The sequence below is a fragment of the Cylas formicarius genome, unplaced genomic scaffold, assembly GCF_029955315.1.
Source record: "Cylas formicarius isolate icCylForm1 unplaced genomic scaffold, icCylForm1.1 PGA_scaffold_9__14_contigs__length_23061073, whole genome shotgun sequence".
NCBI lineage: Eukaryota > Metazoa > Arthropoda > Insecta > Coleoptera > Brentidae > Cylas > Cylas formicarius.
In genome coordinates, this window is record NW_026844365.1 from 9,338,807 (window position 1) to 9,353,152 (window position 14,346).

A 14,346-nucleotide genomic window follows, 5' to 3' on the forward strand; every position below is an offset into this window, starting at 1 on the left:
AATGTCGGAATAAAAAGTCGTATTCCGTGCTTGGGGCTGTCATCCAACACACGCTCTATGTCAGATCTACAAAAAAAGAGGTACTATCTAAAATTAGATGTCCATTTTAATCTCGGACTACAACAGCGAACGCTACTCCTTGGTACTAAAAAAATGTGTAAAATATATCCCATTCCTGATCTGCAAAGACGTGATGAATTTAAAGCATTGGTTTTTCGTAGAGGTCCGTGTGAAACTAAAAAGGATATCTGCGTTTACTTCGACCTACATTTATAATATATGTAATACCAACAATATTATTATATATTATACAGTAAAGTTTACGTCATTAACTGATCATACAGGGACGGGAAATAACATCCTTGTCAACATGATCAGATATATATATATATATATATATATATATATATATATATATATATATATATATATATATATATATATATATATATATATATATATATATATATATATATATATATATATATATATATATATATATATATATATATATATATATATATATATATATATATATATATATATATATATAGATAGATAGATAGATAGATTCATTTATTGACTACGTTTCGTACAAAAGGGACGTACAATTGTAGCAAGTCAGAAGTGATATTCAAATGCAATAAAATCAAATTAATAAATAACATAAAAACACACATCTAATACAAACAAAATTAGACAGTACTATACAGTTTTATAGCGCATCGATACCAGTGACAGTGTCAATGTATGCTCGCAGGGAATAAAAACAATGAATTCTTTAATAGTATGTTTAAATTTTCTATTGCTCATCTTTTTCACAGTACCTGGCAAAACATTATACAATTTTATGTTCAATGAGTTGTTCTCAGACTTCCTCAGTCTAAGGAGATCCCCCGAACGAGTTGAATAGGCATGGCAATCGGAATTAGCGCTAAAGTTTCCTTTCGTTCTTTGTATCTCTAATAACTGGTAGTAGATATAGATGCAAGGAAGGGGTATCACTTTGAATTTTTTAAAATAAGGTTGCCAGTGGTCCCTATATCCTATATTAGCAACGACTCGAATGGCCCTTTTCTGCATTCTAAAAATCTCCACAGCAGCTGAGGAATCACCTCACAGTACCGTGCCATAGCATAAGTGTGAATGCAACAAAGAAAAATAGACCATAAGCAGAGTCCTTGTTCCTATCAGGCCTCTTAGTCGTCGAAGAACGAATATGTTGCTGGACCATCTATTTTTCAGGTCTGAGATATGTTGTTTCCAACTTGACGGACTGTCCACTATTTACCAAGCAATTGGAGGAAAACACAATACTCTGGGTCTTGTCTAAATTTAATTTAAGATAATTATCACTCCTGATCTGCAATGACATGTGCCGAATTTTACACACAACTATACGAGATTTGTTATTGTAAATTGTTGGTTGTTCTTAGAGGTTCCTGGGAAATTAAAAATACATTTCCTTAAACTATATCTTAAAATTCTAAATACATTCGAGAGATTTCTTACATATTCAACATTTTTCTAAGTTATATATAATAATAATCTTTTTGTTATATTTATTAGCTGGCCATGCAGGGCTGAAAAATGATGACGAATGATATCATCAATTAGGGTCCTCAAATTCGAGTCACATTTTGTTCACTTTCTCAGACTTTGGACTCATTCTCAGGCTACAACAACGAACGCTACCCCGTGGTGCTAAAAATGTGTGAAGATCTGCAAGGATATGTGACGAATTTTACATGTAACTACGAGATTTGTTAAGAGAAACTATTGTCCCTGTGAAACTAAAGAGGGTATCTGTTAGGTTAATAGGTTAAAAAGGAGGTTAAAAGCTAAAAGCTAAAAGAAACAGTTAACAGCTTCTACGTTTTGGTATAAAAATATACCTTTTTAAGCTTCCAAACATATAATAATAATAATGTTGATGGTGGTTTCTTGAAAACGAAACATCTGATATAAAATCTAGTGCCAATGAGAAAGGTTATTAGGTTTTTCATATCTCTTCAAAGAAAATAAAAAAAAAATAAAATCATTTTTTCCAAATTGCATTTTTTTCCAAATCTTTCAGCAGCATATGAAAAATTGTCATTCTAAACGGCATATAAAGAAGCTTCAAAGAACACAAATTTTCCCTAATTCCCTAAGCTACGGAGATTCAAAGAACACAACTTTTCTCTAATTCCCTAAGTTACTGAGATTCCCATACTTAGTATCCTTGTCTTGAACGCTTTGGAGAGCAAAGTTCAGGTCATTAACTGGAACGAGGAACGTGAATATGGCCCGAATTTGATCGGCGTCAAGTCAAATTTTAGTCCCTTTGGGTTGCTGCTGCACGATGAGCGCTTTCTAACCATTAAATCATTAAAAAAAACCAAATCCACTTTTGACCCCAAAAAGTGAGATTAATTATCATTTTCAGGTTACTTTGTGGCATCAAAAACACGTTTTTTTTTGACAATTTGTGTGACTAACAAGTAGCTACCAATAATGATTTAAAAATGGCGTCACTTTGACGACCAATCCGGCTATTTAATGTTAAAGGGACATTTAAGCAATTTTCAACGTGGAAAGAAATACAGGCTTTGAAAAATCGCTGTGAAGGAGCGGAACCGAAAGTGCTCACTCGACGTGTTTTAGGTAATTGTTTATATATCGCGTGTTACTCAAGGCCTATTTTTACTCGGGCGCCTCTCCTATAAATACGAAACTTTCGCTTCGGAACAGCGGGCGCGTTTCGGCTCAACTCTCTCTCGATACCGTTTATCAATTTTCGACCATTCATTCATCGTTCGAGAACCGAAACACATTCGTCCAATTTATTAATAATGCACAGACACGCGTCAGCACCACCGAAATAGCAGTCCTCGTTAGCCAGACGTATAAATCTCGTTATGTCAGTGTTTACTAGCTACGGCTTAAATATGCCGGAGCATTATGTATTTGTTCGCGCGAGCCGCGTCTTTGAAGTCGGCTTCAAACAATGGATCTAAATATAGGGAGGGAACGGCGTCCTACCGACTGCGCCATACGAGAAATCCGATAAAGCAACAATTGAACAACAAAAATAGCAGACAACAGATATATCGCGAAAGTCCCTAAGAAGACAGTTTGTTTTGCTTGATTAGCTTGATTTTCCATAAGCCTGATAAGGACTACCCGAAAAACAACTTTTAGGTCTCAGATTTCAAAAGGTTGCGACTTGCTTGGTGCGTCTAGTAGAAGTACCTATAGTTGAAGCAATCCTTCGAGAAAGCTGAATCTACGGACACCGCGTCATCCTACTGACTACGCCGTAGGACAAGTAATGCCATACAACAGGTTAATTAGTTAAATTAGTTTAGTCCTTACAAGAATAGCAGAAAACATTATATCATCATATCATATCATATCTGCGAAGCTATGGGGGATGAAGCCAAAAGTTTAAAACAAAAGTTGATTGAGATATTACTAACCTTTAATTTATTTTAATTTTGTATATACAAGGTGTTTAATTTTTCGTGGATGAATATCAACTTTCTTATTTTAAATGTAACACCTAGTATATTACTTCATTTTTGGATTCTATACAAAATTCTCTAGACATATTTTGTGTATAATGTCTATTTTATTAATGAACGATCAATAAAAAATTAATAGCTTATTATTGTAACAGTTGTTCAATATATACAAGTAGTATAAAGGGCTTCTAAATACATAATGACATTTCTAACAGATTCAGTCCCATTTAAATATCTATTCTCCTCAATCCATTCTCTATGGTGTGCATTTATGTAGGTGCTAATTTCTTGACTTCCGTGTTAAGGAGCGCCATCCTGCTGCCATATTAAATTTCGTTGTTCTGTTTCAAGCACTTCACTTTCAACAAAGGGATGGATAATATTTAAAAGCTCTAAGTAGCCTTGCGAATTTAAATTCTGATCAAAAAATACTGGACCTATTTTTCAGAACCTTCAAATGGCGCACCATACTTTGACAGAAATTCTACTTGATCTTGTAACTTCCATACGTTTTTTATTATTTTATTGCTCCAGTAATATTAGCAAATAATATATTTTCTAAAAAGTGTCTTTTCATAAGATGTTGTAATTTTGTTGTTCTAATTTCTGCACTCCACAGAATTTATAGGCCTTGCAGTTGAACGTTCGAAGCGCCGTTCTTTTGATATCTAGATCTAAAGACGCATTTCGGGATGAATCTTCAAGCGTCTCTGCAAAATGCAACAAAATATTAAGTTGCTCTTCATCATTCAATATATTTTTAATTGTTGGTAAATCCCTTTTTTTTTGGGCCAGCCGATATGTAACTTTCTAACATATCTTCTGTGTTAAACATGATACGCAAGCAACAGAAAAAATTAAATTTATAAACAATAAATAAATAAATCAATAGCGTGTCAAAAAATATTTGAATTCTGACAGAAATCAACAACAAAACGCGGCGGCGTTATAGCACTTGTTTTGTTTAAACGCTGTTAAAGCCGCCTTACACTAACTGAATTTATATCGCAGCAGCATATTATTTGTGATAGACAAATGTTGAAAAGGAAATATTTCAAAAAGACATTTTTTGAAATTTCATTTTTAATCTTAATTTTCGCGTACCCTGTATTAATATGTATCGAAATTTCTTATGAAATCGGTTATTCGAGTCCGTTGTCTACAATGAAACTTACTCAAGTGAAACAACAAACGCTTCCGAATGAAAAAATTGGCAGATATTTTACGTCTTGCAAACGTCATTTTTGGCATAAAAAAATAAAAATGTCAAAAGCAGTTAGGCTTATGTATAGGACCTTATACACAAAATATTTCTGGAATTTTGTATAGAATTCATATAAAATTAGAATGTTGATACTCGCCCAGGAAAAATGAAACACCCTGTATATACAACAATATAATAAATTCGTTTAGACCCAAAACCAGTGCTGAATATCTCTCTTAGGTTTATAATAAAAACTAATAAAAAAAATCATTTATTTGGTATTTATTTCGGGATTGTTGTCCCGTGAAATCCACCACATAGCTTAAATAATTCGTCAACAAAGTTAAATCGACTGAGACTGCGGTATCCTACCGACTGCGCCGTACAAGTGGTCGTTAGATTAAATTGTCCCGAACCATAGTCTGCGATAACAAAAAAATGAGGCCGTTGACTCTACTGCCCCAAAGGGAACTTTTACGTGCCTTTTTTGATTGTCTCTTGTTTGTTAGGTCGTCAATAGTTTATTTTGCGCGGTTGCGCGAAAACCGTCGGAAAAAATATAAACAAAAACTACTCGAGTTTCAAGTAAACGTACTGTGCAAGACCTCCTCTTCGCGAACGAACAATGACGTAGAAGCAATAACCCGAGGATTACAAGTGCGGTGCGTCAACGTGACGACGTCATCCCTCGCCCCTCGCGCCGTACGAAACGTATGTAGGGCTTGTGAACTTTGACCTTTGACGTGCGGGCACACATCTACGGGTTTTACTTCAAAGCGTCCCTTCTCTTCGCGCCGTTACGTTGTAGCAAAATTGTACAATAAATCTTAGCGAGGTCGTAAAAGATAAAAATTTCTAAACAAAGTTAGGTTAGAATTTTCCATGGCATGTGCGGTATTGAGGACGCAATGTTTGGGTCTCTTATAAAACGTGCACGTTCACCATAGCATACAACATGGCACACCGTAGCAAAAGCCAAATCAAAGAACACCTTCTGTGTTGACGATAGAACGTGTTTTGCAATCTAGAAGGGATAACAGTGGTTTCAATGGGAAGAGAAAGCTTATAAGTTCATGATAATCACTGCTTTGACTAAAAGAAAACATTATGCGTAAAAATTTGAAACAGCAGTAAAATGAGAAGCCATTTTATATTGCTACCAAATCTGACAATTTCTAACCATAGGATATTCCATGGCGTCCACGGAAGTTAGTGTCACTTATAGCTTTTTATTTATATTATTTTTATTTTATATATTTATTTATTTATTTATTTATTTTTATTTATTTATTACAAAGGTGCCCTAACATGAAGAACTAACTTCACAATTTACAAGGACACACTAACAATTATACCATTATTTAATTAACAAAGTAAAACTTATAAGTAGGGACCTACCTATATCTACGATAAGCAGAAGATAAAAAAAAATAATAATAACAATCAAACTTACCAAACTAAACCAAAACTAACACTGTATATTAAGTGCGTGAATTACAAAAAATAAATGTGAAAAAATAAGGAAAACAAATCAAAAATTAAAATAAATTTATAGAAAAACCCTAATTGCTTGATTTCGAAACGAATTAAGTGATAACGCAAAGATGTCAATGTGCGAAAAATAATTATTATAATGTCTATGTAAAAGAGATATTGGGGAATTGTTACCTAAGTTTGTATTAAATCTAGGCACGTAAAATAATGAAGGAGTTCTTGTTATAACGACTCTGGCATTGAAGGATAGTTTTTCCAACAGTAAAGGACAGTCAATCCTACTATTAACAATATTATGCAAAAATATAGCACTGGAGATAATTCTTCTAACAGATAACTTCAGTATATGGTAGAAATTAAGACTAGCTTCATACGAATGAGTTAGTAAGTTACGGTTAAATCTAAAATTTAAATGGAAAACAAACTTTTTTTGTATTCTCTCGATTCTGTCTATATATTTATGATACTGAGGGCTCCATATCACACCGCCATAGTCAAGGTGAGATCGAACGTAGGAATTGTATAGAATAATAAGCGATTTGTGATCCTGAAATTCCTTGCTAACTCTTAATATAAAATCTAAATTTTTATAAGCTTTTTTTACTATATTCTCAATGTGGATATCAAAACTTAATTTTACATCTATAGTTATTCCAAGATCCCTAATCTGCTCTACTTTTTTTATTTTTACACCATTTAATGTGTAGTCAAAGTTTATATCATTTATCCGCCTGCTGAACTTAAGACAGTAACATTTATCAATATTTAAAAATAGACGATTTTTCACACAGTATTCATAAAAACGATCAAGATCTTCTTGAAACTTATGACAGTCATTAAGGCTTTTCACGGGCGCGTATGATTTCTGATCATCTGCGTATGATGCTGATTTAGCAAAAAGAAAACATTTACTGCCATCTGCGATAAACAGTGAAAATAACAATGGTCCCAAATGGGACCCTTGAGGAATTCCAGATGTGATGCGGGTCGTGTGGGATTTTGCAGAATTCAATTCTACAAACTGAGTCCGAGGACTGATGTAGGATTGAAGAATTTTATAAAGACATTTAAGATATTTAAGATATTTAAAGCACACCGAATAGCGCATGCCTAAATGAAACAAAGCAAAACCAATAAACTAACTTCTCTAGACGATAGAACATGCTTTACAATGTAGAAGGGTTCAAAGTAGTTCCAACTGAAAGCGCTCTGCAGATATAATAGATTATTATTAATTATAGATAAAGTGTTATAATGAACACTAACAAAACTACTTCCACAGTTTTGTGATTATTATTTTTATGCGTTTGACATTCGCCTGTACATTTCTTTTTTATTTGATTTTACTATTCTGCCACTGAAAATATGTTTGTAATTAATCCTTATAAATCCTCTTTAATCATATTTACAAATGATAATTATACCTAATATTAAAAGCAACGCAAAAACCTTTCTCAAACAAACTTCCACTACTACTGTATTACTATTTGCAAAACTCCTGGATTCCTCCCGCGTCGATTAAGTTTCAGTCCCAGTTAAGCTCTGAAGAAGCCAGCACGGTGATTGACGAAACGTCAGCAAGTTCGGCTCAACAACAACCAAGTAGAAAGTACCAAGAAGTTTTGTTAACAGAAAGTAAAAACCTCTCTATAAAGAATTCTGTTTGGCCTTTTTGTAGCAGTTGCAAAAGTTTGGCACTTGCTGTTCTCTGATAAAATTTAGAGAACACGTTAAAATTAAAGTCGTCACTGTCACTCACAAGATACTAAAAGGCTTCTTGCGTACCATCACAGTTTAATCATATATAGAGGAGTATCGAATTCAAAAAGTTCACAGCTCCTGTCTTAGACTGATATATGGAGATCTGATCTAAAATTTCACCATATCTGATTAGTTAAATATGCCAAATGACTTTCTTAGCCCTTTGCTACCAAATTTAATTCGGGATATAATTTTGTCAATGTCATTGTTATTAATGGTCAAGGCAATAAAGGTATTTATAATTTTTTCTACTCCCGTCTGTAAAATACCTCATTACCCACCGATCTAGGGTGCGGGAAGCGTCACTTTACCACGTCAGTTTTATTTCCCACGGATCCGAGCCACTTCGGACATTTCCGGGTTTGGGAGCAATCGGATGTTTCCGGAGACATTTCCCACGCTTTAAAGTAAATGTATTCTTGTTGTTTGGCGAAAATGGACCCAAAAACTAACGGTCGTAGAAAAAGTATAGTATGCAACACGTTCGGTAAACTTTTTAACTCACTCGTTTATTAAAAACTGGCTCCGCTGCGCTCCGCTCGTATCAAATAAACTCGTGAGTCAAATGCCGTTTACCGCACTTGTTGCATAATGTACTATTTTATTAATATTAAATCGCCCAGCGAGATTCGTTGGACATTACCTTTTTTCGTCCGTTAGAGATAGTTCCTCGCGTTCATTTGTCGGTGTCATTGAAACGTTCGCCTCCGTTTACAGTTTTAAATCTTTTTTCTACCCAATTAAACGCGTTTAATGGTGCCCGTTCCTAATAAGGCGTCGCGTATCGATCAGCCGCTCGGCAGCTCGCGATAAATTAGGCGTTTTTTAGTCACAGTTATCGGGATTTGCACATGTTTCGTTTATGTCATCGGCATTGATGTTCGCAAACCGCGACGGGAAACGTTTAGGAGTTAACTTTGGTCACCCGAGATCTTTGAAGTATAGGACCACAGCTTCAGCATTAGACAGACTGTTCATTGGTTGCAGGTTCCCGGCTATGTAATTCAAATAGTAATCAGTTTTGATCAATAAGAAACAATCATTGTGTTAGACTCAGTAGCTGATCTTGGTCATAAAAAAGAACACTTGGATCGTCGAGAACCTACGGGCTATCAGACATTTAATTCTTTTCTTATGATTTTTCCCATTCAATGCCTATTGTTACGCGGGTTCCGTATACTGAAAGTTGCATATTTTGGTCCTCATGAAAAGCCATTTACTTCCCATCTAAAGAAAATATAGTTTAAGACCCTCTACCGTTTGCTGTCGTGCAGTCGAATAGGCCAACGCGGCTGACCCGTTACTAAAATTGGATCAGAGGTAAACGACCAGCCTAGTTGTCCTCGTTGTAACTCGGATAACTAGAAATCGCTACAAACGCCACTCGTCCAGATCGATACATAACCGCGGGACTGATAAATTATACATCTGCAGCACCCCCGACGGTAGGATTTGATTTGATATTCGGGCCCACGGCCGAAGTTCTACGCCCGCATTACCGACTTTTCACCTCTTTTTTTTGCCGTTATTACCGAAATTTAAATTATGGCTTTTAGAGCGCGCACCAATTTGCAATGCAAAAGCGACAGTTTGCACCTCCACATTTGAATAATACTTGTACCAGCTGAACCTGCGTTTTTGAAATCCGTTTCCATTAACATCATCGCGAAGCTTTAATTAGACTCTATAGAATGGATCAAAAAGATCTGACACAGCGCGGAAGGCAACTTGAACTTTTGAACCTCTCTGCTGCAGTCGCATCGCAATGAGCTAGCGGATATATATCCATAAGGCACTTATTCAAGGAAAATAGATTCGTCGCTAGTTAATGTAGAACCGCGTGATTCTGATGCCGTTGTTTTTTCCAGACCCTACTCAGTTACGCGGCATCGAATGGATCTATTGACATATTAGAAATCATCCTTCAGCTGCAAGGATTAGACCCCAACAAACCAGACAACGAAGGGAACACTCCCCTGCACTTTGCTGCCCAGGCAGGTAAGGTTCTCTTTTTTTCCCGATTCAGTCTGGCTCTGAAAAAACGAGCTGATTGTGATTTCTTCGTGTGCAGGTCAGGTGGAATGCTTGAACTGCCTCGCCAGCAGGTGTAGGGGGGTGGACATCGATGCCAAGAACAATCTGGGCTTCACGCCCCTGATGAAGGCCGCCCTTCAAGGAAGAAATAAATGTGCCAAACTGTTGCTGTTCGCCGGTGAGTGTGCCTTCGCGCAACTTTGGCGGAAAATTCAAGTTGTCCGTTTGGGGGAAATTTAATTTCCTATCTGCGGGAGGCCGCATATCGGCACTCGAACATTGCCCGGTTTATATTTCTGACCTACTTAAACGGACAAAACCACAAACTAAACGGGAAGAACGCAGCAGTGGAAAACTAATTTATTGCCAAACAGTGGCGGCCGCACAGTTCACTTAACGCTACTTCCAAACGCTTAATTCTTACTAAGGTAAAATATCTCGCAGCTTTTGCTTCGCGCTGGTACCTAGCGTATCGGGAAATGATATCTGAAAGCTCACGACCAAATCCCCTCTCCTTCCCGACTCCTTTGGCGAGGGTAGTCCGTGACCTTTGACTCGCCTGATCGTTTCTGGCCTTACGACTTCGTCTGCGAAACTCAAATTGGTTTTACCGCCCTCCAATAGGGGTATCGACACGGTAGCCCCGCATAAAGCTTCTTTGAGGGTAATCTTAGCGACGTAGTGCAGGTCGTTGCCGTCGCGCTTGAACGTGTGGTGAGGTTTGTCGCGAATTACAAAGATCACGTCTGCGGGTATTCTGTTGGGACCTTGGTCGCCCTCCCTCGGGAAGGTTATTTTAGTACCGGCCTTCCATCCCGGCTTGACGTTAACAGTCAGCGTTTTGCCCTCCTTCCGCACCCTCCCGTCTGCCTTCAAAACGTTTCTAGTGATTTTCATTGTTTTGGTGCAACCTCTTAGCACTTCTTCCAAGCTCACGTAGAGATCGTATTCTATTGGGGGGTCCTGACGCCTCGTCGTCGTCCCGCTAACAGCGAAGAATGCGTTGGAGTCGTTGGTATCGAAACCGAAAAAATCGTCGAAAGGGTTCGCAGTGCCGAAGAACTGAGCGAAAGTGGCCCTGGGATCACCGTGGAACGTGTAGAAGGCGGTGTTACCTTGGAACCTGGGAGCTCCTCCTTTGAGACCTTCCTCGCCGTGCTGATCAAAAACTTCTCTCTTTCTCTTGTCGGATAGCACCTCGTAAGCTTCGGCGACGTCCTTGAACTTTTCCTCCGCTCCCGGCGATTTGTTCTTGTCCGGGTGGTACTTGAGGGCGAGTTTCCTGTACGCTTTTTTTATGTCGTCTTCGGTGGCGGTTCTGGGTACGCCCAGAATGGCGTAATAGTCTTTCGCCATCGTCCCGAACGGGAAAGACGTTGACTGAAATTGTGACACCTGCACTGGCACTGACTTTGACTGATCGAAACATTTCGAATGTTGCCGTTATAGGGGATGAAAATCACGAGACGGAATCCCACGCCCGAGTGACCGAATAAACAGAGCTCCGCGACTTTACGAAAAATCCTATCGCGAAATAAACTACCCCATCTCGTTCACGCTTTGTTTAACCCTCCGAGAGCCGGCAAGCGGGTGCAGCGAAGCGTCCCGGCGCCTCCGTCTCTCTCGATTCGACTTATTTCAACGATTCTTCGTTACCGCAAACAGTACCTCATTTTTTTCCAGGAGCGGACCCGACGCTGAGGGATAACGGCCGAGGGTTCAGAGCGGACCAATGGGCCCGCTTCTGCGGACGTTACGTATGCGCTGACGTCATCGAAAAACACGCTCGGCAACGTTTACTGGAACGCTCGACGTCGTACGGCAGCTGGGGCCTGGAGCACGACATGGGAGCTGCCGTGGTCATGGGAAAAGTCATCCCGATACCGCCGCCCGTAGCGCACTCTGCCTCCAACGGTAAGTCCATCCCGTGTTAAGCGCGAAATTGAAACATTAAACCGCCCTTAACGACGAAAGGCTTTTAGCCGCATTCTGCATTACGAGCAACGTCGTAAAGGTTAATATACTATGTGAGCCTACCGTTAAAGGGGATGGGACGAACATAATAAAGGGGCCGCAAACGATCTAGTTTACCCACTATTCAAAATGAAGCAGCTGGACACCCCATGCACGACGTGGAAAATTGGGGAATGCTTATTCAACTTTCGAGCTCTTCCGAACCTTTTTCGAATAACTTCCCAAATAGCACAAGGACGTCCGTAAAACATCCTCGGGATATCTGACGGGACATAGCGTATATCCTAAGGGACATCCTTAAAACGTCTCAAAGATATACGATGTTACTAATTGTAACGTCCACAGTAATCAGATACATATGTCCGTAGAATGTTTGTTAGGACTTACCAGTTATACAAGTTATACATTATTAGGTTATTTCCAACAGCCTACGAGAAATCTGGAAAGGTAATGCCAGTAGTTCAATTGGTTGTTTTCTATCCCAGTATTTGGTACTCGCGTGTGATGGAATTAATCTATTGGGTTGGTGAAGTCATCGCTGGAGTAGGAGGCGATATTTGAAATGCACAAGTTTTCTCCAATTAATATTTAATCTTTAGTTTTGCATTTGATGGTAAAAATGAAGGACTGCCGATTGATACAATTAATAAAACACATTTTGTACACATCCAATTTTGTTCTGTTATAGATATGAAAAAATTGTAGGTATATAATATAGCAAAAATATAAAACAACCTAACCTAAAGTATCTTAAAAATAGAGTAAGATACTATACCTTGAAAAAACTCTAAAAGAATAACTAATATTTGACAGGTTTTCTGTCATTCTATTGAATTCTCACATTCTTTTGATATTTATGATGTGTTTGCCTTCTTATCCGCATGTGAAAATATTTTACTATTGAGAAAGATAGGTTTTACATATCTTTACTTTATATAAAAAAATTAATAAAACAGATTTAAAAGATCCCTTTATTCATCTTTTAAGTAAAGGCTTGATCTATCGCTGATAGTACTCTCATGAAAGTGATCTTAGATGCTAATCTCTACGATGATTTAGGTATACATTTCATTAAATACAAACCTCATTAAACTCTCATTTTTTCTAGTTTTTTTGCCCTTGATGGTACCTTCTATCACCATGAAAACAAGCCTTCAGAAAGTAGGAAAAATGTTTTCATGAATTAACCCAAGAACCATTTTAATGTGAAAATTGTACTTTATGAAGGGTGATTCCTAAAATTAATACTTTGTTTTTGCGGGGTGATTCTTGCATCCATTTTAAGAAAAAAATATACTAACGATACTATATAACTAAAAATTATAATTTTGTTAAGGGGATTTTCTCTAACATTGCTTACTTAAATAAAAAAACTAGTTTAGTTTTCTTTACCTAAATTTAACTGCTCAAAAAACATGAAGAGAAAGTAGATTTTCTTTTTGTTTTCAAAAACTAAGCAATAAGATACAAAAAGAAATCTAGAAACAAAAAGATATGGAAACTAAAACGGATATAGGTTACAAAAAAGTCAGTTTTATTTTAACTCGGTCGAGCAATCACTCCTTAAAAAAAGTATCAACTAAGCAATCACCATAATAAATATTTTATTAAATTATATTTCTTATACTTTATTTATATTACATTTACGTCCTATTTATTTTTAAAAAACATAACACCTACCTACCAAGTATTAATTTGGACAATTTTAATTTCGAATATTTCTCCTTTTCCTTTATTGCAAGTTCATTTGAAATCAGCGGGCTCAGAGCTTGTTTTACAAACTCATAACTGCTGCCGCCGCCTGATCTTGCTATCTATCTCATTGGTTAGTTCAACTTCTAATTTATCAAATCTTATGTTATATATTACCATAAAGTTTTACTTACATGAATTATTAGTTCTTCAGTAATAATACCACAAAAAAATAACAGAAATGAAAGTACTGAAAGCAGTAAGCACAGCACACAAAATACTCAAAATAGACGCCAAGTCGCCGTATACCTTATACCACCAACAAAAATAAGGCTGAAAAGATGGCGGACGACGAGACGGAGAAAAAGCCGACGAGACTCGAACGAGTCCGGCACGACACGATGGCGAGTAGTTGCGTCATTGGTTGCAGCCGAACAGTGTTGTCAAATGGAATTTTATAAACCAATATATTATTTTTACGTTTTTGTAATTTTCTCACTTAGATGAATCCGTATTTTTGGGCAGTGCTTGTTCAACTTTCGAGCACTCCTGAACTTTTTTTGCAGAAATTAGTAGCTGTAAATTCTTCCCGAGGGTTCAATCTGATTCCTGTAAGCTTTTGTTCTCCAGTCGAATAGTTCTAAAAATTTTATTTTCATAATTGTTCCGATAGCTTTAAAA

The 14,346-nt window shown here is 37.0% G+C and overlaps 2 protein-coding genes across 2 annotated transcripts in view; one reads left to right on the forward strand and one right to left on the reverse strand.

The window, feature by feature from the left end:
• Window positions 1–14,346, forward strand: part of LOC132707421 (ankyrin repeat domain-containing protein 33B-like) — a 42,856-nt gene that overhangs the window by 25,966 nt on the left and 2,544 nt on the right. The window contains exons 5-7 of the mRNA XM_060679270.1: window positions 9,834–9,963; window positions 10,037–10,177; window positions 11,683–11,913. Of these exons, the coding sequence (XP_060535253.1) occupies window positions 9,834–9,963; window positions 10,037–10,177; window positions 11,683–11,913 (502 nt within the window). The remainder of the gene's footprint in view (window positions 1–9,833; window positions 9,964–10,036; window positions 10,178–11,682; window positions 11,914–14,346) is intronic.
• LOC132707112 (dnaJ protein homolog 1-like) lies at window positions 10,228–11,619 on the reverse strand. The gene has a single exon (XM_060678803.1). It carries the CDS (start codon window positions 11,353–11,355, stop codon window positions 10,423–10,425), a length of 933 nt encoding a protein of 310 aa, XP_060534786.1. The 5' UTR covers window positions 11,356–11,619; the 3' UTR covers window positions 10,228–10,422.

Bases quoted from the DNA above. Each gene is read 5' to 3' on its own strand.
- LOC132707112 (XM_060678803.1), bottom strand. From the start codon at position 11,355: ATGGCGAAAGACTATTACGCCATTCTGGGCGTACCCAGAACCGCCACC.